This window comes from Zootoca vivipara, chromosome 12 (assembly GCF_965207765.1).
Source record: "Zootoca vivipara chromosome 12, rZooViv2.hap1.1, whole genome shotgun sequence".
NCBI classification, from domain to species: domain Eukaryota; kingdom Metazoa; phylum Chordata; class Lepidosauria; order Squamata; family Lacertidae; genus Zootoca; species Zootoca vivipara.
In genome coordinates, this window is record NC_142595.1 from 14,195,127 (window position 1) to 14,215,274 (window position 20,148).

The following is a 20,148-nucleotide window of genomic DNA, read 5'->3' on the forward strand; positions in this document are numbered from 1 at the left end:
TAGAGGTAGATGTATTAATCAATGGGTTGATTCAATATGAGGAAATTTTATAAGTTCACTTGATGGGAGCAACACACATGAAACCATACAGGTGTCCTAATAAGGGAGTCAGAGTTTTGCCCATTCCCAGTAATCAAGGCAGCCCAAACTCATAAGGCAGTGGTTGCTGGTGCCCATTCCCAGTCGGTTTACGAACGCCGCAGACCCATCTGGAACGGATTAATTCATTTTCCATTACTTTCAATGGGAAAGTTCACTTCAGTTTATGAACGCTTCAGTTTATGAACAGACTTCCGGAACCAATTGTGTTCATAAACTGAGGTACCACTGTAATCAAGGCAGCCCAAACTCATAAGGCAGTGGTTGCTGGTGCCCATTCCCAGTCATACCTGCCAAGTTTTCCCTTTTCTCACGAGGAAGCCTATTCAGCATAAGGGAATTTCCCTTAAAAAAAGGGAGAACTTGGCAGCTATGTTCCCAGTAATCAAGGCAGCCCAAACTCAAAGTTATTTTTATAATGACGATGATGACATTGGGCCCTCATTATTAATTATTATTTACATCAGGCACTGATTATGATTTATGGTACACTGGGGCCCTGATTAATTTTCTATGGCATTTTGGGGCATTGATTATTGGGCATAGCAAATTTTGCTATGGGGCCCTCTGATTTCTAATTACGTCCCTGTTTTGCGGCTCCCAGTTTATTTTTTTTCTTCGGAAACGGGTCCAAGTAGCTCTTTTTGTCTTAAAGGTTGCAGACCCCTGCTCTAGAGTCTCCTCCAGCACCAGAATTCAAAAGCATCCTGTCTCATACACACAAAAAGAGGAGCAGCAGATAAACAACAACAATAGAGGGAGGGAACCCAAAGTACAGTGGTACCTTGGTTCTTGTCAGGGGGACGCCCTACAGAGAGCCGCCCCCTGTCATCCTGACAAGCTCCTCACCCAGCGTCAGCACGAGCAGCGAGTCAAGAGAAAGGAATGAGGAAGTGAGCGGGGAAGAGAGAGGGCTCTTTCAGGTATCGGAGCCTCAGCACCGCTGTGAGAGAGGGCCAGGGGAGGAGGAGTCTGGAGAGATGTCTGACACAGGGCCGCCAGAAAGGAGACAGTTCCCTCAGAGGCCTGAATTGAGGCGGCGCCCACCCGTAGGGTCAGGGGGTGGCGCTTTGGGGTGCCCAGGCTTTTATGCTGGGCAGGAACCCGGAAGAAGCCATTGCAGGGTTCTGACACGGACTAGGCAGTCATGTTTGCTGATATCTTTGCACTGTAAATAATATGCACAATAAAACTCTGATAGACAAGACGGAGTGGAGTGTCTTTACTCAAGAGCAGCCGCAGCCACCTCTGACAGTTCTCAAACTTAATCTGTTCCGGAAGTCCGTTCCAAAACCAAAGCGTTCCAAAACCAAGGCGCGCTTTCCCATAGAAAGTAATGCAAAATGAATTAATCCATTCCAAACTTTTAAAAACAACCTCTAAAACAGCAATTTAACATGAATTTTACTATCCAACGAGACCAATGATCCGTAAAATGAAAGCAATAAACAATGTACTGCAGTGACACAATCCATCGATCAATAGCTGAACTGGGTTCCACACAATCGCAAAAACAAAACAAAAAGAGCCGCCGCAAAAACGCAAAATAAATAGCAAAATCAGACAGACCTCAGCTTAACACTCAAAACAGAAATGTGGCACTCAAAACGGAGCACGTTCGGCTTCCGGAAAAAGTTTGCATACCGGAACACTTCCGGGTTTGCAGTGTTTGGGTTCCAAGGTGTTTGAGTACCAAGGCGTTTGAGGTACTCCTGCACATCAGAATATCAGTCGAGCCAAAGTTGTGCTGGAACAAAAAATATTCTAAGTGGCATCAGAATGCCACCAGGAGGGGGCCCACACAGATCTGCCGGGGCCAGGAATTGTTGCTATCATAAAATGAACCAAGTTCAGAATAAGATTAAAAAGCTAACTAAAAGAAACTGAACAAAACAAAACAAAACAAAGCAGCAGATCATGCAGTAACGGTCTAGGAGTTCTGGAACTATGAGCTTATTTGCTGAGATAAGCTGGGTAGGTTTCTATGACGACATGGAATGTTCACATTTCAAATGTCGCACCCATTGCAGCGAATGGTGTGTATGGTAGTGTGATTGAACACACAGGAAAAGCGCCATGGGTCAGTTGCAATTTCTCTTCTAGAAGCACCAAGGAAAGACATGGAAGTGGTAGGGGTGGGGAGACCGTTGGACAGAGCTGTCAAAGAAATCTGAAGAATGTCTTGTTTTAAAATAACGAAAGCCCAATTAACAGTGGAATCCTCTTGGAGTATCTGAAGAATGTTTTTTTTTTTTGGGGTGGCCGTTAACTCCCAAACAGCAAAGCTTGCTGGCTCTTTGGAAAAGAAGCAAAAGATTTCTTTGGGGAAAGAAGCAAACGCTTTTTTAAAAAATATATGCTCCTAGGACCTTTTTAATCAACGGATGATGCATCGGAGCAGCTCGCTGTAGGCAAGGAGGGAACCACCAGATGTCTTCCCACCAAACGTTGCAAGAGTAATCGCAAGCTGCTGCATTAACTAAGCTCCATCTGTGTCTTGCCCTGGAGCAAATAAGCGGCGGCGATCCATTCCATGCCATTTAAACGCATTTCCACGAACGCAGTGTTTGAAGATCACTTAGCAAGCGGTTCTCACTAATGGAGACTTTTTAAAAAAAAAAAAAAAATGACACCAAATGTCCCATTAGAATGCATTAATTCATTTTGAATTGCCGGGGCAATATACTAAGTTTTGGGAGGAGCTTGTGCATTCCAAAGGCCATTCAGTGTCTTTCACGGGCAGGAACTGTTTTTCTACGCAATTTTCCGCTCATTGAGGAGATCAGTAATGGCTGGCAAACTTCTCTGGAGTGCAGCTTGCTATCTTCCCATAGCTGCCAAGTTATCCCTTTTTTAAAGGGATTTTCCCTTATGCTGAATAGGCTTCCTCGCGAGAAAAGGGAAAACTTGGCAGCTATGTATCTTCCCCTCCACCGCACATCTGCAGGAGAGTGTTGTTGGGTGTGTTCTGTGATGCATTCTTCTGTCCTGGACGTGAGCCTTCAATAAGCCTGGACAATGCCCCCAGATGAACTGAGATTGGAGCACTAGAACACATCCCAGAATCCTCTGGGCCACAGGGCCGCTAGGCCAAGTGACACAGCTGGCTTGGGGTGTCGCGAAAGGGCAGCAGGTTTTGAGTCGTTGAATTTTAACCTTCATAAATAAACGCAAATATTACGAAATGACAGTAAGCCTCCAGTGGCTGGCTTCCAAAGGAAACTCACCAGTATGCCCCCTGGATAAGAACTAGGCTGGGCAATAGCCTGGTTCCTCAGAGCGGCTGAGGAAACCCAGCCAGATGGGCGGGGTATAAAGAATATTATTAGTATTAGTATGAAAATAAATTAATTTATTAAATTTATTATAAATTCCTCCCTACTGAAAGTTGCATGTCAGAGAAAGGGCTAGACATTTCCTCCCTGACATTTAGTATTCTGCATATAGGAATGATGATGATTTGTATAGAAGGTGATCAAATCACGTAGCCGCCCACCTGTAGTCCAATGTGCTGCTGCCCAGACACAGGTACAGTCGTACCTTGGAAGTCAAACAGCTTGGTTCCTGAACATTTTGGCTCCCGAGCATCGCCAGCCCAGGTGCGGGTTGCAAACTATTTTTGTAAGCCGAACGGGGTTTCCGTGGCTTCCGGAGCTTCCTCCAGCCAACCAGAAGCCGCGCTTTGGTTTTTGAACGTTATGGAAGTCGAACCGACTCCCGGAACGGATTCTGTCCGACTTCCAAGGTATGACTGTATAGAATCATTGAATCGTAGAGTTGGAAGGTATCCCGAGGGTCATCTAGTCCAACCCCCTGCAATACAGGAATCTCAACTAGGCCACACAATGCAGGTGGTTGGAATCTCCTTTCTTGTAACTTGAACCTTCGCTGTGAAGTCTGCGTATAACGAGCAAATGCCTTTTCCACAGAAGATGAGCCGCCTTTGCATAGCTGAGAGGTTGACTAACTCACGCAGGGCATGGTTGACAGAAGTTGCAGTCCAACAACATAGGGTTGTGGTTGTCAAAAACTGCCCATCTCTGTTGTGTAGCTAGGGGTGGGGTGGGGTTTTTGGCATGAAAATAAGTAGAAAGGGTTAACTGGGAAACCCAGGATCCCTCATAATTCTCGCCACAGTGTTTGCCTCTGTTTTGTGCCTTAACAGCTCACCAGACATCCTGGCTGTTGATTACGCGATGAGATATTTGTGGGCGTGTGACGGCTGGACCACAAGGCCCCGTGCCAGAAATACTTGCCAGTTTTGTGTGTAATATGATGGGGAAACTTTTTTAAAAAAAAAAGCAAAGTATTGGCTGGCTCAAGCCAATACGTCACCACTTCTTCCCGCTCCCACAGCTGCCTCAGCGTTTATCCCGTGTTCCTAGACAGCAGCTATGGCTACGGAGCTGTTTTGCTTACCTCTGACAAGCGTTTCCAAAAATGGCAATATTTTCCCCGCTGGGCTTCGGGGCTCTGTTTATTGAAGAGATGTGGCAATTAGCAAAGGAGCTGTCTTCCGCCTCTCGACAAAAGTCAGGTCCCCTGGGGTGCAAAACTTGTTAATGGAGTAACTTTTGCGAACCGCCTCACATGTCTTAATTTAGCAAATGAAAGTTTCCTGCCTGGCTCCCTACGGCCTCTGTCTTCTTGTCTGCCTTATATAAAGAGAGAGAGAAGCCCTCCTTTTGCATCTCTCTCTCTTCTGCACAGAAATACATTTGCACATTATTATTTTTCTTACCTCAGGCTGCAAAGACACTATACATTTCAAGTATACCCCTTCCCAAGAATCACGGGAACTGTAGTTTGCCTCTCACTGGGACATAATTCCCACCACCTTTTAACAAACTACAGTTCCCATGATTCTTTTTGGGGTGGGGGTCGGCATGTGCTTTAAGTGTTCTGTAAGTGAGCCACTCTCTCCCAGCCTCTCACACACGCACCCCCGATTATCCTCATCAGCAAAATGGGTGCAGTAATACTGCCCTGTCTTAAAGATGCAAGGTCACGTGTGTGAAATGTTTCAAAGGCTATATAAGTGCTAAGTATTTATTATTACAAAGGAAAAAGTTTCACGCGTCGTTGTGTTCCTGCCCTTCACTTTAAAATTAAAGGCATGGGGGGGGGAGACAATCTGGAGGAGAAAGGGAGTGCCATTCCTCATTGCCTGCCGGAAGTAGCAGGCAACTCCAGGAAGGCATTATTGTGGGTAGCCAATTTTGTTCTTATCTGCCCAACCACTGGGCAAGGAAACCGTACAGAATAACGGGCAGTTTCAGAGAACAAGGGAACAGAAAAATGGCTAGGCAGTTGGAACGCATTTTGTTCTCCTTGTGTCTTCCTCACTGTGCTCGTTTTCTCTCTCTGGAAAAGACTATGTTTAAAGATTCCCTGTGGTTAAACCACAGAGCCTAGGGCTTGCTGATCAGAAGGTCGGCGGTTCGAATCCCTGTGACGGGGTGAGCTCCCGTTGCTCGGTCCCAGCTCCTGCCAACCTAGCAGTTCGAAAGCACGTCAAAATGCAAGTAGATAAATAGGAACCGCTACAGCGGGAAGGTAAACGGCGTTTCCATGTGCTGCTCTGGTTTTCCAGAAGCGGCTTTGTCATGACCTGGAAGCTATACGCTGGCTCCCTCGGCCAATAATGCGAGATGAGCGCGCAACCCCAGAGTCGGTCACGACTGGACCTAATGGTCAGGGGTCCCTTTACCCTTTACCTTATTTATTATTACAAAGGAAAAAGTTTCACACGTTGTTGGGTTCCTGCCCTTCACTCTAGAATTAAATGCGTGGGGGGGGGCAGTCTGGAGGAGAAAGGGCAGTGCCATTCCTCATTGCCAGCCGACAGTAGCAGGCAGGAAGGAATTATTGTGGGTAGCCAATTTTGTTCTTATCTGCCCAACCACTGGGCAAGGAAACCGTACAGAATAACGGGCAGTTTCAGAGAACAAGGGAACAGAAAAATGGCTAGGCAGTTGGAACACATTTGGTTTTACTTGTGTCTTCCTCACTGTGCTCGTTTTCTCTCTCTGGAAAGACTGTGATTAAAGATCCCCCTACTTTACCCCAAGACCAACCTTCCTGGGCTCAGCTCAGTGGCAATCCCATGGAGTTTCATGGCTGAGTAGGGCTTTTGAAACTGGATCTCCACTGTCCTAATCAGGGCCTTCTTTTGCATATGCGCCGCCGAGGTGCAAAGATCCGCCCAGCGCCCCCAAATTTAGCTTAGCCCTCAAATGGACTTTTATTATGCTTATGTCAGACATATTTTTTTAAACGAGTTCTCTAAACGAATTTGAACTGTAAGTGATGAAATTAAAAACACAATTTGCAATGTTTCACTCTGGGTCAGCGGCACCTTTGACACGACTGATCTCACGCCGCCTGCCTGCCACAGACAGGCGGCGCGACATCAATCGTGTCGAAGGTGCTGCCGCATAGCAGCTCAATACGATACGTAACATAATATTTTGAGGTAAGAGTTAATTTCATGCGCATGGCGCCGTTGAGAATGACAAGTGTCACCGTTGAGTCTGACAAGCGTCGCCGCTGGCGCGGCGCATCTTTGGTAAATGAGCGCACAAAGTCGAAAGTCCTTTAGTGAAACAGTAGGTATACATTTCGGAAATACCTGGGTATATATGTATTTTGTTTTTCTAGCTTGATCAAAATTATTTATTATTTCATAACAGGTAGATAGTTAAGAGCTTAGGCGGCTTCAGTGGCAGGCACCTGATGCCCCCCCCCGAATTCGGCGCCTGGGTGCCCCGCACCCCTTGCACCCCCGGGTAAAGACGGCCCTGGTTCTAATCTAGCACCACGCTATAATTTATGTCATTTCCCTCCCCTATAATCCCCTGGATGTGTATTCAAAGTGACGCAACACAGATTAGTCGCGGTGGACCATTTCACATATATTAAGCCATAGTTTCAAACAAACAAAAGTATGGTTTGATGTGCTCTAGCAGTGCCATTGGTGCACCACTGCTTAAAAGTTCCCACACTGCTCTTTCCACACTCGGGTTTGCTAAAGTGTCATGGGCAAAACAAGCCAGAGACTGGCTTGTTGACACCGCCTGAACCCCCTGGTTATTGCTCATGGCTTCTTTTGGAGGAAACAAACCACAAGCCTGATTCAGACAGTGTGAGCAAGCCAGGCTCTGAATTGTTTTGTCTGTTAGTCAGTTGTAGCAGGATTGGGGAAAGAATGCCATGGCAGCTTTTTGTGCAGAGTGCACTAAGCACACTGCTCAGGCATCCTAAGCCGTAGTTTGTTTTAAGGTATAGTTAACACTATGTGGGAACTGGGCTTTCACACCCAGAATCAGGCTGTGTAAACTATACCTTTAAAGCACATTTGAAACACATCCATTCCTTAAAGAAAATCTGGGCAAAGTGGTTTGTTAAATGTGGCTGGGACTTGCAATTCTCTGCAGCCTTAAGAAATTACAGTGCCCAGAATTATTTAAGGGAAATAAGGTGTTTTGAATGAGCTTTCCCACCTCATCAGTGTTTGCTGATAAAGATATCAGGCTGTATGTGGTTGAAGTCCTGTGACCGTTGGAAAGGATTCCTGGAATTTGCTTCTCAAGGCTCTGCTCAGAAGGTCAAAATTTATGTCTTACCTTGGGGATTCCCCTAAGGACTGCCAGTTGGGAAGAGTTTTAGGGACCCAGCAAACGTGTCACCTTTCTAGCTGTCGAAATGGATGGATAAAAATCTTGGGAGGGAAATGCGGTCAGTCTTTCAATGACATTCACACTTCCTACAAAAAAACCAAGATCATGGCCACTGGTCCCATCACCTCCTGGCAAATAGAAGGGGAAGAAATGGAGGCAGTGAGAGATTTTACTTTCTTGGGCTCCTTGATCACTGCAGATGGTGACAGCAGTCATGAAATTAAAAGACGCCTGCTTCTTGGGAGAAAAGCAATGACAAACCTAGACAGCATCTTAAAAAGCAGAGACATCACCTTGCCGACAAAGGTCCGTATAGTTAAAGCTATGGTTTTCCCAGTAGTGATGTATGGAAGTGAGAGCTGGACCATAAAGAAGGCTGATCGCCGAAGAATTGATGCTTTTGAATTATGGTGCTGGAGGAGACTCTTGAGAGTCCCATGGACTGCAAGAAGATCAAACCTATCCATTCTTAAGGAAATCAGCCCTGAGTGCTCCCTGGAAGGACAGATCGTGAAGCTGAGGCTCCAATACTTTGGCCACCTCATGAGAAGAGGAGAATCCTTGGAAAAGACCCTGATGTTGGGAAAGATTGAGGGCACTAGGAGAAGGGGACGACAGAGGACGAGATGGTTGGACAGTGTTCTCGAAGCTACGAACATGAGTTTGACCAAACTGCGGGAGGCAGTGCAAGACAGGAGTGCCTGGCGTGCTATGGTCCATGGGGTCACGAAGAGTCGGACACGACTAAACGACTAAACAACAACAAATTGTGTGGCTTTAACTGTTTTTGAAACAGTGGCATTCAGAGACTCCTGCATTTGTTCTGTATCTTTACACTAAGGGTTTTTTTATTATAAAAATAATAATAATTTAAAAGCATACAAGAAAACTGCTTCCTTTCAGAAGATGCAGACATGCCATGCCTAATCATAGCCGTTTGCCTTTATAGGCTTAAGGAACGAAACCCAAACCCATATTTTTGTTTAGCTCAGGGAAAAGGTAAGCTTCAAATATACCAAGGTGTGCTAACCAGTTGCGGCAATCAAAGTCTCAGTTTAGCCCCAATCTATAACAGAAAAGAAAGAAAAAAAGACCTGGGAGTTTGTTTTTTTCTCCGGAGGAACCGCAAAAATATCTCTTGAGTCATGTTGATCCTCTGTTGGCATTCCATTTCCTTGCCGTTCCTCCCATGGCGTCTCTGCTGCTGCTGCTGCAGAATCACCCTTATTCCTTTTTTGGTTCTCCCCCCCCCCCTCTTGCAGTGCTCCTTCCTCCAGCATGCCTGGAGGAAACGATAGGTTAGAGAGCTCCCTGTTTCGTTTTTCCGGACAGCTTGTGCAATTGGTGTGACACCAGATTCCCCTGTATCGTCTCGAGGGGCTTTTGAGTTCCACGAAAGCCGGATTTCCTGGCAGGGTTAATGGGGCCAGTTTTTAAACTGTTTGCCAGAAAACAAGGCTACCACATGTTCATGATTCATATGGATTGTCCTATTTTGAGAGCCCCGTTCCATAATAACTGGAACCCTTACTAATGTTTTTTTTCTGAAGGCTGAATTGCACGTCTAAACTTTCAGCCAATGCTGCTGTCTTCCGCTTTAGGGAGATGTGTTTTGAGAATTAAAAGGCACCCGAAGCAGCAAAGTTTTTTACTTTCCCCAAGGTTGGTTTAAAAGTTCTATAAGTTGTTGTTTTAGAATACAGTGCACATAATTATTTTACTAGCTGTATGTGTTCCTAGTGCAGGCATGCCCAAACTTCAGCCCTCCAGATGTTTTGGACTACAATTCCCATCTTCCCCGACCACTGGTCCTGTTAGCTAGGGATCATGGGAGTTGTAGGCCAAAACATCTGGAAGGCCACAGTTTGGGGATGCCTGTCCTAGTGTATGTCTACCTCGGTTTTATGCTAGTTTAATTGTCATAGTTTCTCCCATAGAAAGTGGCACTTGTCGTTTAGTGTGGGTGTTGAGAATTATCTACTGGAGTCACATTGCCTTCCCCCCAGCTGGAGTTCTTAAAGCTCTCTTAGCTGTTAAACCAGTTTTAAAGCTGCAGTCTTATTTAAGTCCCTTTGGTAGGACTTCCCAGTAAGCATGGCTAGGATCAGGCTGCAAATCTGGAATGCAGAAAACTGAAGTGCTGTGTGGTTTCAGGGAGAATTAGTCCTTAGAGACCTATTTTTCAATCCCGTATTTAATAAGTAAAATACAGTGGTGCCTCGCTAGACAAATTTAATTCGTTCCACGGGTCTTTTCTTATAATGAAAAATTCGTCTAGCGAATCCCATAGGAATGCATTGAATTTTTTTGAATTTTTTTTTTTGCCCATAGGAACGCATTAATTGAATTTCAATGCATTCCTATGGGAAACTGCGATTCGCTAGACAAATTTTTCGTAAAACGAATTCGTCTAGCGAGGCAACCTCCGCTAGAAAAAACCTTTCGTTAAGCGGAAATTTCGTTAAGCAGGGCATTCGGTAAGCGAGGCACCACTGTATTTTTTAAAAGGTGACTAGACAGCCACAAGAAAAACTTATCAGAAATAAGCCCTTAGTATTTCCATGATGTGCCCCATGTGGTGAATGAGACTTAGGCCCCACTAATGTTGTGTATTTATTTTTAAAGCCATATCACACCACTTTAAACTAGGGTTGCCATATTTCAAAAAGTGAAAATTCGGACACAAAAGTTGTTGAGCTGATGACATGGGAAATAATAATAATAATAATAATAATAATAATAATAATAATAATAATAATAAATAAATAAATAAATAAATATTTCATTTATACTCCGTCCATCTGGCTGGGTTGCCCAAGCCACTCTGGATGGTTTCCAGGACATAAAAGTATAACATAGGCATCCCCAAACTTTGGCCCTCCAGATGTTTTGGACTACAATTCCCATCATCCCTGACCACTGGCCCTGTTATCTAGGGATCATGGGAGTTGTAGGCCAAAACATGTGGAAGGCCGCAGTTTGGGGATGCCTGGTATAACGGAACATCAAACATTAACAGTAACAATCTGATCAAATAGGAAAGTCACAATAAATCTAAGATAAACAACTTATATCAAACGAAGCAACATTCAACAACCCATCAGAATCTAATAGTAAACAGTACAATTAAACATCAGCAAATAACAAACAGTTCGACCACAATAAAGAATTACCAATCTATAATCAATAAAAGTAACAGCAAATCACAATGCATAAAATACCACAAAACATACAAAACCATGTAAAAGGATCAAGTTGAGATACAAAAATGTACAACATGTAAAACTATTTTCTTTAAATAAAATCCCTGAACTCTTCTCTTGCCAGTTGCTGCTGCTGCTGCTGTTCTTAAAGTCATAGTCTGGGAAGGGCTAGTTGGGGCAAAACAGGTGGAAATATCATTACCCGATGAGGAACAGAAAGTCTCTGCCATACGTCCGGATTTTCCCGGACACTCCAGTATTTCCGGCTATGTCTGGCAATCCTACTTTAAACTGTTTTGGCTTCCCCCCAAGACTCTTGGGAACTGTAGTTTAAGAATGCTGAGAGTTGTTAAGAGACCCCAATTCTGCCCACAGAACTATAATTCCCAGAGTTCCCTGGGCTTGACTGTTAAACCACTCTGGAAGCTGGCTTTGTGACGGCAATAGGGTGTGTGTGTGTGTGTGTGTCTCCTAACAACTCTCGGCACCCTTGACAAACTTGAGCCTGTAACTCTTTCTCACCCTAAACTTAACCATACATGTAGGAGCACGTAGCCCCTGCCCCTATCAATTTTGCTTTTCTTACTGAAATTCCTTTTTCTTTCCCTCTAAATTCCTTGGGTGTTTTCTTTGAACAGGGACCTCCAAATATGGTGGCAGCTCTGTTTACAAAGCTGGGAGGCTAAATTTGTACAGTCCTGTATGCACAGCCCTTAGCACCTTGGAAAGAAGAGCAGGATTCAAAAAAGCGGCGTAATTTGAATAAATAAATTGAAGCGAAACGAAATCGGAAGCCTTCGCTTTCTTTGAAGCATCAGTTCTTGCTGTTTTCCCCTTTTAAAGCCATTCTGGGTTTTATTTATTTATTTTACAGTTTTATAACCTGCCCACACCCTTTCATGCCGATCAGAAGGTCGGCGGTTCAAATCCCCGTGACGGGGTGAGCTCCCGTTGCTCTGTCCCAGCTCCTGCCAACTTAGCAGTTCAAAAGCACACCAGTGCAAGTAGATAATATTAGGTACCGCTCTGGCGGGAAGGTAAACGGCGTTTCCGTGCGCTCTGGTTTCCGTCACGGTGTCCTGTTATACCAGAAGCAGTTTAGTTATGCTGGCCACACGACCCGGAAAGCTGTCTGTGGACAAACGCTGGCTCCCTCGGCCTGAAAGCAGATGAGTGTCACAACCCCATAGTTGCCTTTGACTGGACTTAACCATCTAGGGGTCCTTTACCTTTTTTTTTTACATACATTCACAACCAGGATGGCAGGAGCTGGGACAGCAGAACGGGAGCTCACTCCGTCACGGGGATTCGAACCACTGACCTTCTGATCAGCAAGCCCAAGAGGCTCAGTGGTTGAGACCACAGCGCCACCTGCATCAGCATCAGCATCACACAAAACCCATTTTGACTGGATTACTGTATCTCTGTGTGAACTCGCTCCTCTTTATCTTAAGGCTGGCCTTTCTCACTCCAACAGGGCATGCCGCCAGGATTTTCCCGCTGCGACTCGAAGGACAACCTCATTAAAAATGGCTGTATGAAAAACTTGATCGAGTATCCAGTCAGCAGCACTCAAATCCTGGAGGACAGGCAGCTCAGTGACAAAGGATCAGGAAGCGACATCACTCAGATGACCCCACAGAAGATCGTGCTTCACCTGCGGCCAGGTAAACTGAGAGACACTATTTGATTATTGCAGTTTTAGGACATCGGCACACTTCCCCACCCCCCAAAGGACTTCAGGGTGCTGTGAGTGGCTATCCATTAAAACCTCATCCCATACATAGATAACAGAGATCAGCCACAGCTCGATGGATGCCCTAGACCAGGCATCCCCAAACTCGGCCCTCCAGATATTTTGGGACTACAGTTCCCATCATCCCTGACCAGTAGTCCTAATAGCTAGGGATGATGGGAGTTGTAGTCCCAAAACATCTGGAGGGCCGAGTTTGGGGATGCCTGCCCTAGATGTACCCAGAGTTTCAAGCCATGGGTCAGCTTTTGTCTTTTTTTGGGTCTCTTTTTTTTTTGGTATATGATTTCTATTGAATTTTTTGTTTTACAATTTAAAGTCCTCATTTTTCCATCCTTAAGATATCAATGGCCTCCCTTCTTCTTTTTCCATGGTTCATTTTACATATCAGAAATCTCTGCATATTTTTCAAAAAAAATTGTACCATTGAACATTCCAATTATTGCATCCATCAAAACTTGTTCACACTGTTGAATTTATCTTAATGCTGCCAGCATTTTCAGCTGTGCAGTTAATTCCCATATATTCAATGGACGTTTTCCAATCTTCTTTAAATGTATGTTCTTCTTGTTCTCTTATTCTATATGTTAAGTCTGCAAGCTGCACGTATTCTGTCAACTTAAGTCACCATTCTTCTTTGGGACCTCGCTCGCTTCCCTTTTTTGGACTAACAAAACATGGGCCACAGTAGTGGCATACATAAATAACCTTTTTGACACTGAGGATTTTAGTCTCAATTATCCCCTCTGGGTTTTTTGGGAGTGGGGGGAGTACTTTTAAACATTTTTTTTCCAAATCATTACGGGTCATTTCCCAATCCTCTTTCACAAGTCCACCACATCTGGTCAGCTTATGCCAATATGGGCCAATGTTAGCATAACAGGGTTAATTACTCAAATACCCTAAACGGCCTCAGTCCAGTATACCTGAAGGAGCGTCTCCACCCCCATCCTTCTGCCCGGACACTGAGGTCCAGCGCCGAGGGCCTTCTGGTGGTTAACCTCGTTGCGAGAAGCCAAGTTACAGGGAACCAGGCAGAGGGCCTTCTTGGTGGTGGCGCCTGCCCTGTGGAACGCCCTCCCACCAGATGTCAAAGAGAAAAACAACTACCAGACTTTTAGAAGACATCTCTGAAGGCAGCCTTGTTTAGGGAAGCTTTTAATGTTTAATAGACTATTGTATTTTAATATTCTGTTGGAGGCTACCCAGAGTGGCTGGGGAAACCCAGCCAGATGGGCGGGCTATAAATAATATATTATTATTATTATTATTATTATTATTATTATTATTATTATTATTAGTGGAAGGAAGGATGGTGAGCTGTAGTCTTCCAGGGGAAATGACCCCTCCTCACACTTTTTGACATTTCTGACTTTTTGACATTTTTGACTTTTTGACATTTCTGACTTTTTGACATTTTTTCCACATTTTGACATTTCAGATGACTCCCAAACATTCACGGTGCAAGTGCGACAGGTGGAGGACTACCCTGTGGACATCTACTACTTGATGGACTTGTCCAATTCCATGAAGGACGACCTCCGCAACATCCAGAACTTGGGTACCAGGCTAGCCATAGAAATGCGCAAAGTGACCAGCAACCTGAGGATTGGCTTTGGAGCCTTTGTAGACAAACCCATGCCTCCTTATATGTACATTTCCCCTCCGGAAGTCATCAGAAACCCATGCTATGAGTAAGTTCTCTAAGCGACCCTCTGATAAATGTTCGTGATCTAGGGTTGCCAAGGATGTACAGTGCTCCTGTTCTTCCTTTGCTTTGAGGCATGGTAGACCTAATGAAGGTCCTCTCTTAACCTCATCTTGAAAATCAGGTGAGCTGTGGGAATGTGTGCTCCATAGCTGCCAAGTTCCGGCCTGAGAAATAAGGGAGTGGACCGGAAGTAGCAGACCAGAAGTAGCGCTGCCACCATTTTGGAACTGGGAGGAGCATGCTCAGAAGCTACTTTTGATGCTGCTCTGCCCTGTTCCAAAATGGCCACCGCACCAGAAGTCACGCTGCAGCCATTTTGGAACTGGGCAAAGCAGCATCAAAAGTCGCTTCTGAGCATGCTCCGCCCAGTTCCAAAATGGCCACCGTACCACAATAAACCGGGGGAAAAACAAAAAAATCTGTTTATTCGGATGGGAACAGCTGGAAAAACGGGGGTTTCCCGGGGAATACGGGAGACTTGGCAGCTATGGTGTGCTCCCATCTGTACCTCAGTCAGTAGAGTCATGAGACTCTTAATCTCAGGGATGTGGTTTCGAGCATCACCTTGGGCAAAAGATTCCTGCATTGCAGGAATGGGCTAGATGTCCCTTCCAGCTCTACAATTCTGTGATCCCACAGCAAATCAGTCCCTCCCTTGCCTTCACTGCAGTTAAGAGATACGCCAGCCCCAACGTTAACTGTTGTTGAGGCTAAATACCTGAAGGAGCATCTCCACCGTTCAGCCCGGACACTGAGGTCCAGCTCCGAGGGCCTTCTGGCGGTTCCCTTCCTGCGAGAAGTGAGGTTGCAGGGAACCAGGCAGAGGGCCTTCTTGGTAGTGGCGCCCGCCCTGTGGAACGCCCTTCTGTCAGATGTCAAGGAAATAAACAACTATCTGACTTTTAGAAGACATCTGAAGGCAGCCCTGCTTAGGGAAGCTTTTAATGTGTGGTGTTTTATCGTGTTTTAAATATTCTGTTAGAAGCTTCCCAGAGTGGCTGGGGAGGCCCAGCCGGATGGGCGGGGTATAAGTTGGAATAATAATTGGAATAATTTATTGGCCAAGTACCAATCATACTTGGAATTTTTCTTCTACTACATTGTAATGTAAGAAACATACCTTATACAAACACTATTCTACTCACAATACAACAGCACAGCAAAAGAACCCCACGCCACAACTGGTCTCCCCTTCCGCTACACAACTACGAATTTAACAGTTTGATGGCACAAGGAAAAAAGCTGTTCCTGTGCCTAGCCGTTTTTGTGTATAAAGTCCTGTAGCGACGTCCAGATGGAAGTACCGGTAAATCAAACAGGTGATGACCGGGATGCAAAAGGTCTGCTCTTTTCCTAGCTCGGACAGCATAAAGTGTCTCTATTGAAGGCAAAGGAACACCAGTTACCCTTTCTGCCATTCTTATTGCTCGTTGGAGCCTTTTCTTGTCCATCTTGGAGGCTGTGCCATACCAGGCAGTAATAGAATTACAGAAAACAGTTTCAATGGTACCTCTGTAAAATTGGATCAACACTTCTTGGGGCGAATTAAATTTCCTTAGTTGTCGCAAGAAATACAACCTCTGGTGGGCCTTTTTAATTATACTATTGTTGCTGTTGCTGTTGCAGCTGTTGCTGTATTATTATTATTATTATTATTATTATTATTACACACACACTGCTGGGAGTTGGGTTAGGAAGCCTTTTGTATGTGTCTCAGCTCAAGAAAAAGTGACTGAAATGCATAATAAGGGATCTATGGCTATGGTAGTTTCAATCAGGCCTCCGGAGCCCTGGTTGCCTGCCCAATGCAACTTTTTTGCTGCTTCCCTCCAGCTTGAAACCCCCAAATAACCACTGCCTGCCAATGTTTGGATACAAGCATGTCCTGGCACTCACAGATGAGGTGAAGCGTTTCAACGAGGAGGTGAAGAAGCAGAGCGTGTCAAGAAACCGAGATGCGCCAGAAGGCGGGTTTGATGCCATCATCCAAGCAGTCGTCTGTGATGTAAGAGCCGTCCCCTTGTCATGGGTCAAAGGGATTACTTGTTATTATTCAGTTTATATACTGCCCTATACCCGGAGGTCTCAGGGCGGTTCAGAGAAAAGATCACAACATATATACAGTGGTGCCTCAACTTACGAAGGCAATCCGTTCCGTGGCGCTCTTCGTAAGTCGAGGTCATCGGTTGTCGAAGCGCCCGCTTTGCGCACGGCGAAAAGACTTCTGGGGTTGTTGACTTCGTAAGTCGAAACCTTTGGAAGTCGAGGGCATTCGTATGTCGAGGTACCACTGTAATCAGAATAAAAACAGCAACCCAATAACACACACACACACACTCAGGAAAGAGCCACGTTTTAAAAGGGTATAGGACGTAAAACAAATCAACCAAAGGCCTGGCTAAAAAGGAACATTTTTGCCTGGCGCCTAAAGGTGTATAATGAGGGCGCCGGGTGAACTTCCCTGGGGGAGAGCATTCCACAGATGGGGAGCCACTGCAGAGAAGGCCCCGTTCTCATGCTGCCACCCTCCAGACCTCTCGAGGAGGAGGACTGAGAACAACTTCTTAGTGGGTTGCATATGCCTGGGGTTTGTTAGAGTGTGGAGGGGAAGCTAGCTGGATCTCCCAACTCAGACAGGAACCCAGTATGTGTTGAGCTTGCCCTGTATTGACCCACCCCCACCCCACACACAATCATTCGGCACCCTGCCTGTGAAGTTAAAGCCCTCAAGCAGGGGTCGGAACCCTTGCCACATTCCTTCAGAGGTAATCTGCAGGTGCTGAGCAGGGGTAGGATGAAAGGACGACCTCCTTCTCTTTCTTCACTGGCCCCTTTCCTTCCTCTTCCTGCTTTTGAAATTAGGATGTGGGTTGGATGGAAGTTGGGCCCAAGGGCTTCAGGTTCTCCATCTGGGCTTTAAAGCAGGCATCCCCAGTTAGCTAAGGATCATGGGAATTGTAGGCCGAAACATCTGGAGGGCCCCAGTTTGGGGGTGCCTGCTTTAAAGAGAGAGCCTAGGCCAGGCAAGCCCAACTCCCCAAAGTTGGACACCCCTGAGATCAACCTGTTGGACATCCCTGGCTTAGGCTGATTGATGTAGAGCAGTGGTTCCCAGTTTGTGGTCTGTGGACCCCAGGGGGTCCATGTAACCCACCCATGGGGGGGTCTGTGTCCAGGGCCGTCTTAAGCATGTCGGGCGCCGTGGTGCGGAGATCGCTCCGGCGCCCCCGCCTCGTTTCTTGCCGCGGCTGGTGGGCGGGCGCAGCGCACAGCTCCCCGCGCCACCCAGCCTTCCCCTAGAGCCGACCCTGTCTGTGTCACCATTTCCATAACAAAAACTACCATAAAGGTCAAGGGACCTCTGACCATTAGGTCCAGTCGCGGACAACTCTGGGGTTGCGGCGCTCATCTCGCGTTATTGGCTGAGGGAGCCTGCGTACAGCTTCCAGGTCATGTGGCCAGCATGACTAAGCCGCTTCTGGCAAACCAGAGCAGCGCAGGGAAACTCCATTTACCTTCCCACCGGAGTGGTACCTTTTTATCTACTTGCACTTGACGTGCTTTCGAACTGCTAGGTTGGCAGGAGCTGGGACTGAGCAACGGGAGCTCACCCCGTCGCAGGGATTCGAACCGCCGACCTTCTGATCGGCAAGCCCTAGGCTCAGTGGTTTAACCCACAGCTCCATCCGCGTCCCACATAGAGGTATCCAAATGTTCAAAAGCAGGGGGTCTGTGGCTTGCCTTTTGAAAAACATGGGGACCACAGTGCTTAACTATTTGGGAACCACTGATGTAGAAGAGTATATTCCTTTGTAGGGCTGGCTTGTGTTTGTGTGTGTCACTTTTATTTTATTTTATTTTATTTTATTATTATTATTTTGCTGCAGAACAAGATTGGATGGAGACAGGATGCTTCCCATTTGCTGGTCTTTACTACAGATGCCAATACGCACATTGCTTTAGATGGGAGACTTTCAGGGCTTGTGATACCCAATGACGGACAGTGCCACATGGGAAGCGACAATTTATATGACGCTTCCACCACTTTGGTAAGGCTGGGCGGCCGCAACCACAAGGCCAGGATTGCAACCGCTGTAGCTGATGTGATAGATGGCTTCAAAAGGATAGTAGGCAAATCCTAGGATATTAGGGTATATATTACCCCCTGAGGACCAGAGACAATGTGCCTTGGAATTTCAATTGCCAGAGAAGTGCATTTGCTTGGCCACCATAGGAAATAGGATGTTAGACTAGTTGTTAGGCCTTTGGTCTGATCCACAGGGCTGCTCTTAAGGTTCAGAACATACTTTGCATTCCATATTTATATTTTCAGTTTTTGGGTGTAGTTAAACCCCAGAGGCCAAAAGGCCACCTGTATAAGAGCTTTGATATCTGTGTGGTTTCAACCCATCATCTGGGTTCTATCCCCCCCCCTTTAAAATAATTTTTAATTAGGTTTTTTAAAAGAATTTTTTATACATAGAAAACATAGTATTTTCAAATATTAAAATACAGAGTTCTTTCGAATCCTTAGACCTCCTTCCATCCCTCCATGGGTTCCCTCTTTAAGATTAAATTTACTGCATCTTTTACCTTTATCTATTATATAACCATATTTACCATTAAAGCCATTCCACATTACAAGTGTGCTATTTCTTGGTTACACTAAATGTAACAGCATGTGAGAAAGGGAGGGAGAGGTGCTGAGATCTGGCAATAGATAGGTAGGCAGGAAATAAATAGATAAGATTTGTCATGGCACTAACTTTGTTATGATGGTCACATCTTTTATTTTTACTGACCGCTGTTGGACCACTCTGGACGTGAAGGTGTCTAAAATGCCTTTTTTGACGGCCCTCAGAAACATTCAAGAAAAAAGTCAAAAAGCCTTAAAAAATTTTGTGTGTGTGTCATGTGTTGTGAACGAAAGCACATGCATCTGTGTATAAAATTGTTTAATCATTAAATCTATTAACTGTGTACTTAATTACATGTATTAATTCTGTATCTCAAATAACATTAAATATTTTGAAAACACTTTAATTTATGATAGTTCAGCGTGTGGCCCATCAGTTGCTTGCAGACCACTTGGTATGAAAAGCTGGACTGTCCTTCCTACGGTATCCTAGTCCTTTTGAGGGGGGGGAAATAGGATGAAAATGTGTTTATCCTGTTCCCCTCACAACAGACATAAGTGGATTTTCTGCTCCCTAACTTCCTCTCCCCTCCCCTGCCAAGGATTATCCGTCCCTCGGCTTGATGACAGAGAAACTCTCCCAGAAAAACATCAACTTGATTTTTGCCGTGACAAAGGCCATTGTGGACCTCTACCGGGTAAGTAGACCCTTCGAAGCTACAGTTTCCTCGAGAACATTGGATTGGCGGGTGGGGCTTGAACGAGGCTGTCCGAATGCTAAACTATCAGCTTGGGCGTTACCCTTTTAGATTGTCCAGGATGGAGCAAACAAAAGCCCTTATCGGCCTAAATATTAGCAGAATCTCGCCCAAGTTTACTGGAAACACACACGCCCCTTCTTTATTTTCAGAACTACAGCGAGCTGATCCCTGGCACTACCGTAGGCACCCTGTCAGCTGACTCCAGCAATGTTTTGCAACTCATTGTGGATTCCTATGAGGTGAGTGCCTAGACCTGTGAGATATGCAGAAGCGAGGCTGGTCCAGGCAAAATGGGCAACAGCCAGA

The 20,148-nt window shown here is 45.5% G+C and overlaps 1 protein-coding gene across 2 annotated transcripts in view; it reads left to right on the top strand.

Moving 5' to 3' along the window:
* ITGB3 (integrin subunit beta 3) overlaps positions 1 to 20,148 on the top strand; it is a 65,114-nt gene that overhangs the window by 19,441 nt on the left and 25,525 nt on the right. For both annotated transcript variants that reach the window (XM_088654998.1, XM_035136081.3), the window contains exons 3-8: positions 12,459 to 12,648; positions 14,176 to 14,428; positions 16,279 to 16,450; positions 18,333 to 18,494; positions 19,684 to 19,779; positions 19,992 to 20,081. In XM_088654998.1, coding sequence (XP_088511124.1) covers positions 12,462 to 12,648; positions 14,176 to 14,428; positions 16,279 to 16,450; positions 18,333 to 18,494; positions 19,684 to 19,779; positions 19,992 to 20,081 — 960 coding nt within the window. In that variant the 5' untranslated portion in view covers positions 12,459 to 12,461. The remainder of the gene's footprint in view (positions 1 to 12,458; positions 12,649 to 14,175; positions 14,429 to 16,278; positions 16,451 to 18,332; positions 18,495 to 19,683; positions 19,780 to 19,991; positions 20,082 to 20,148) is intronic.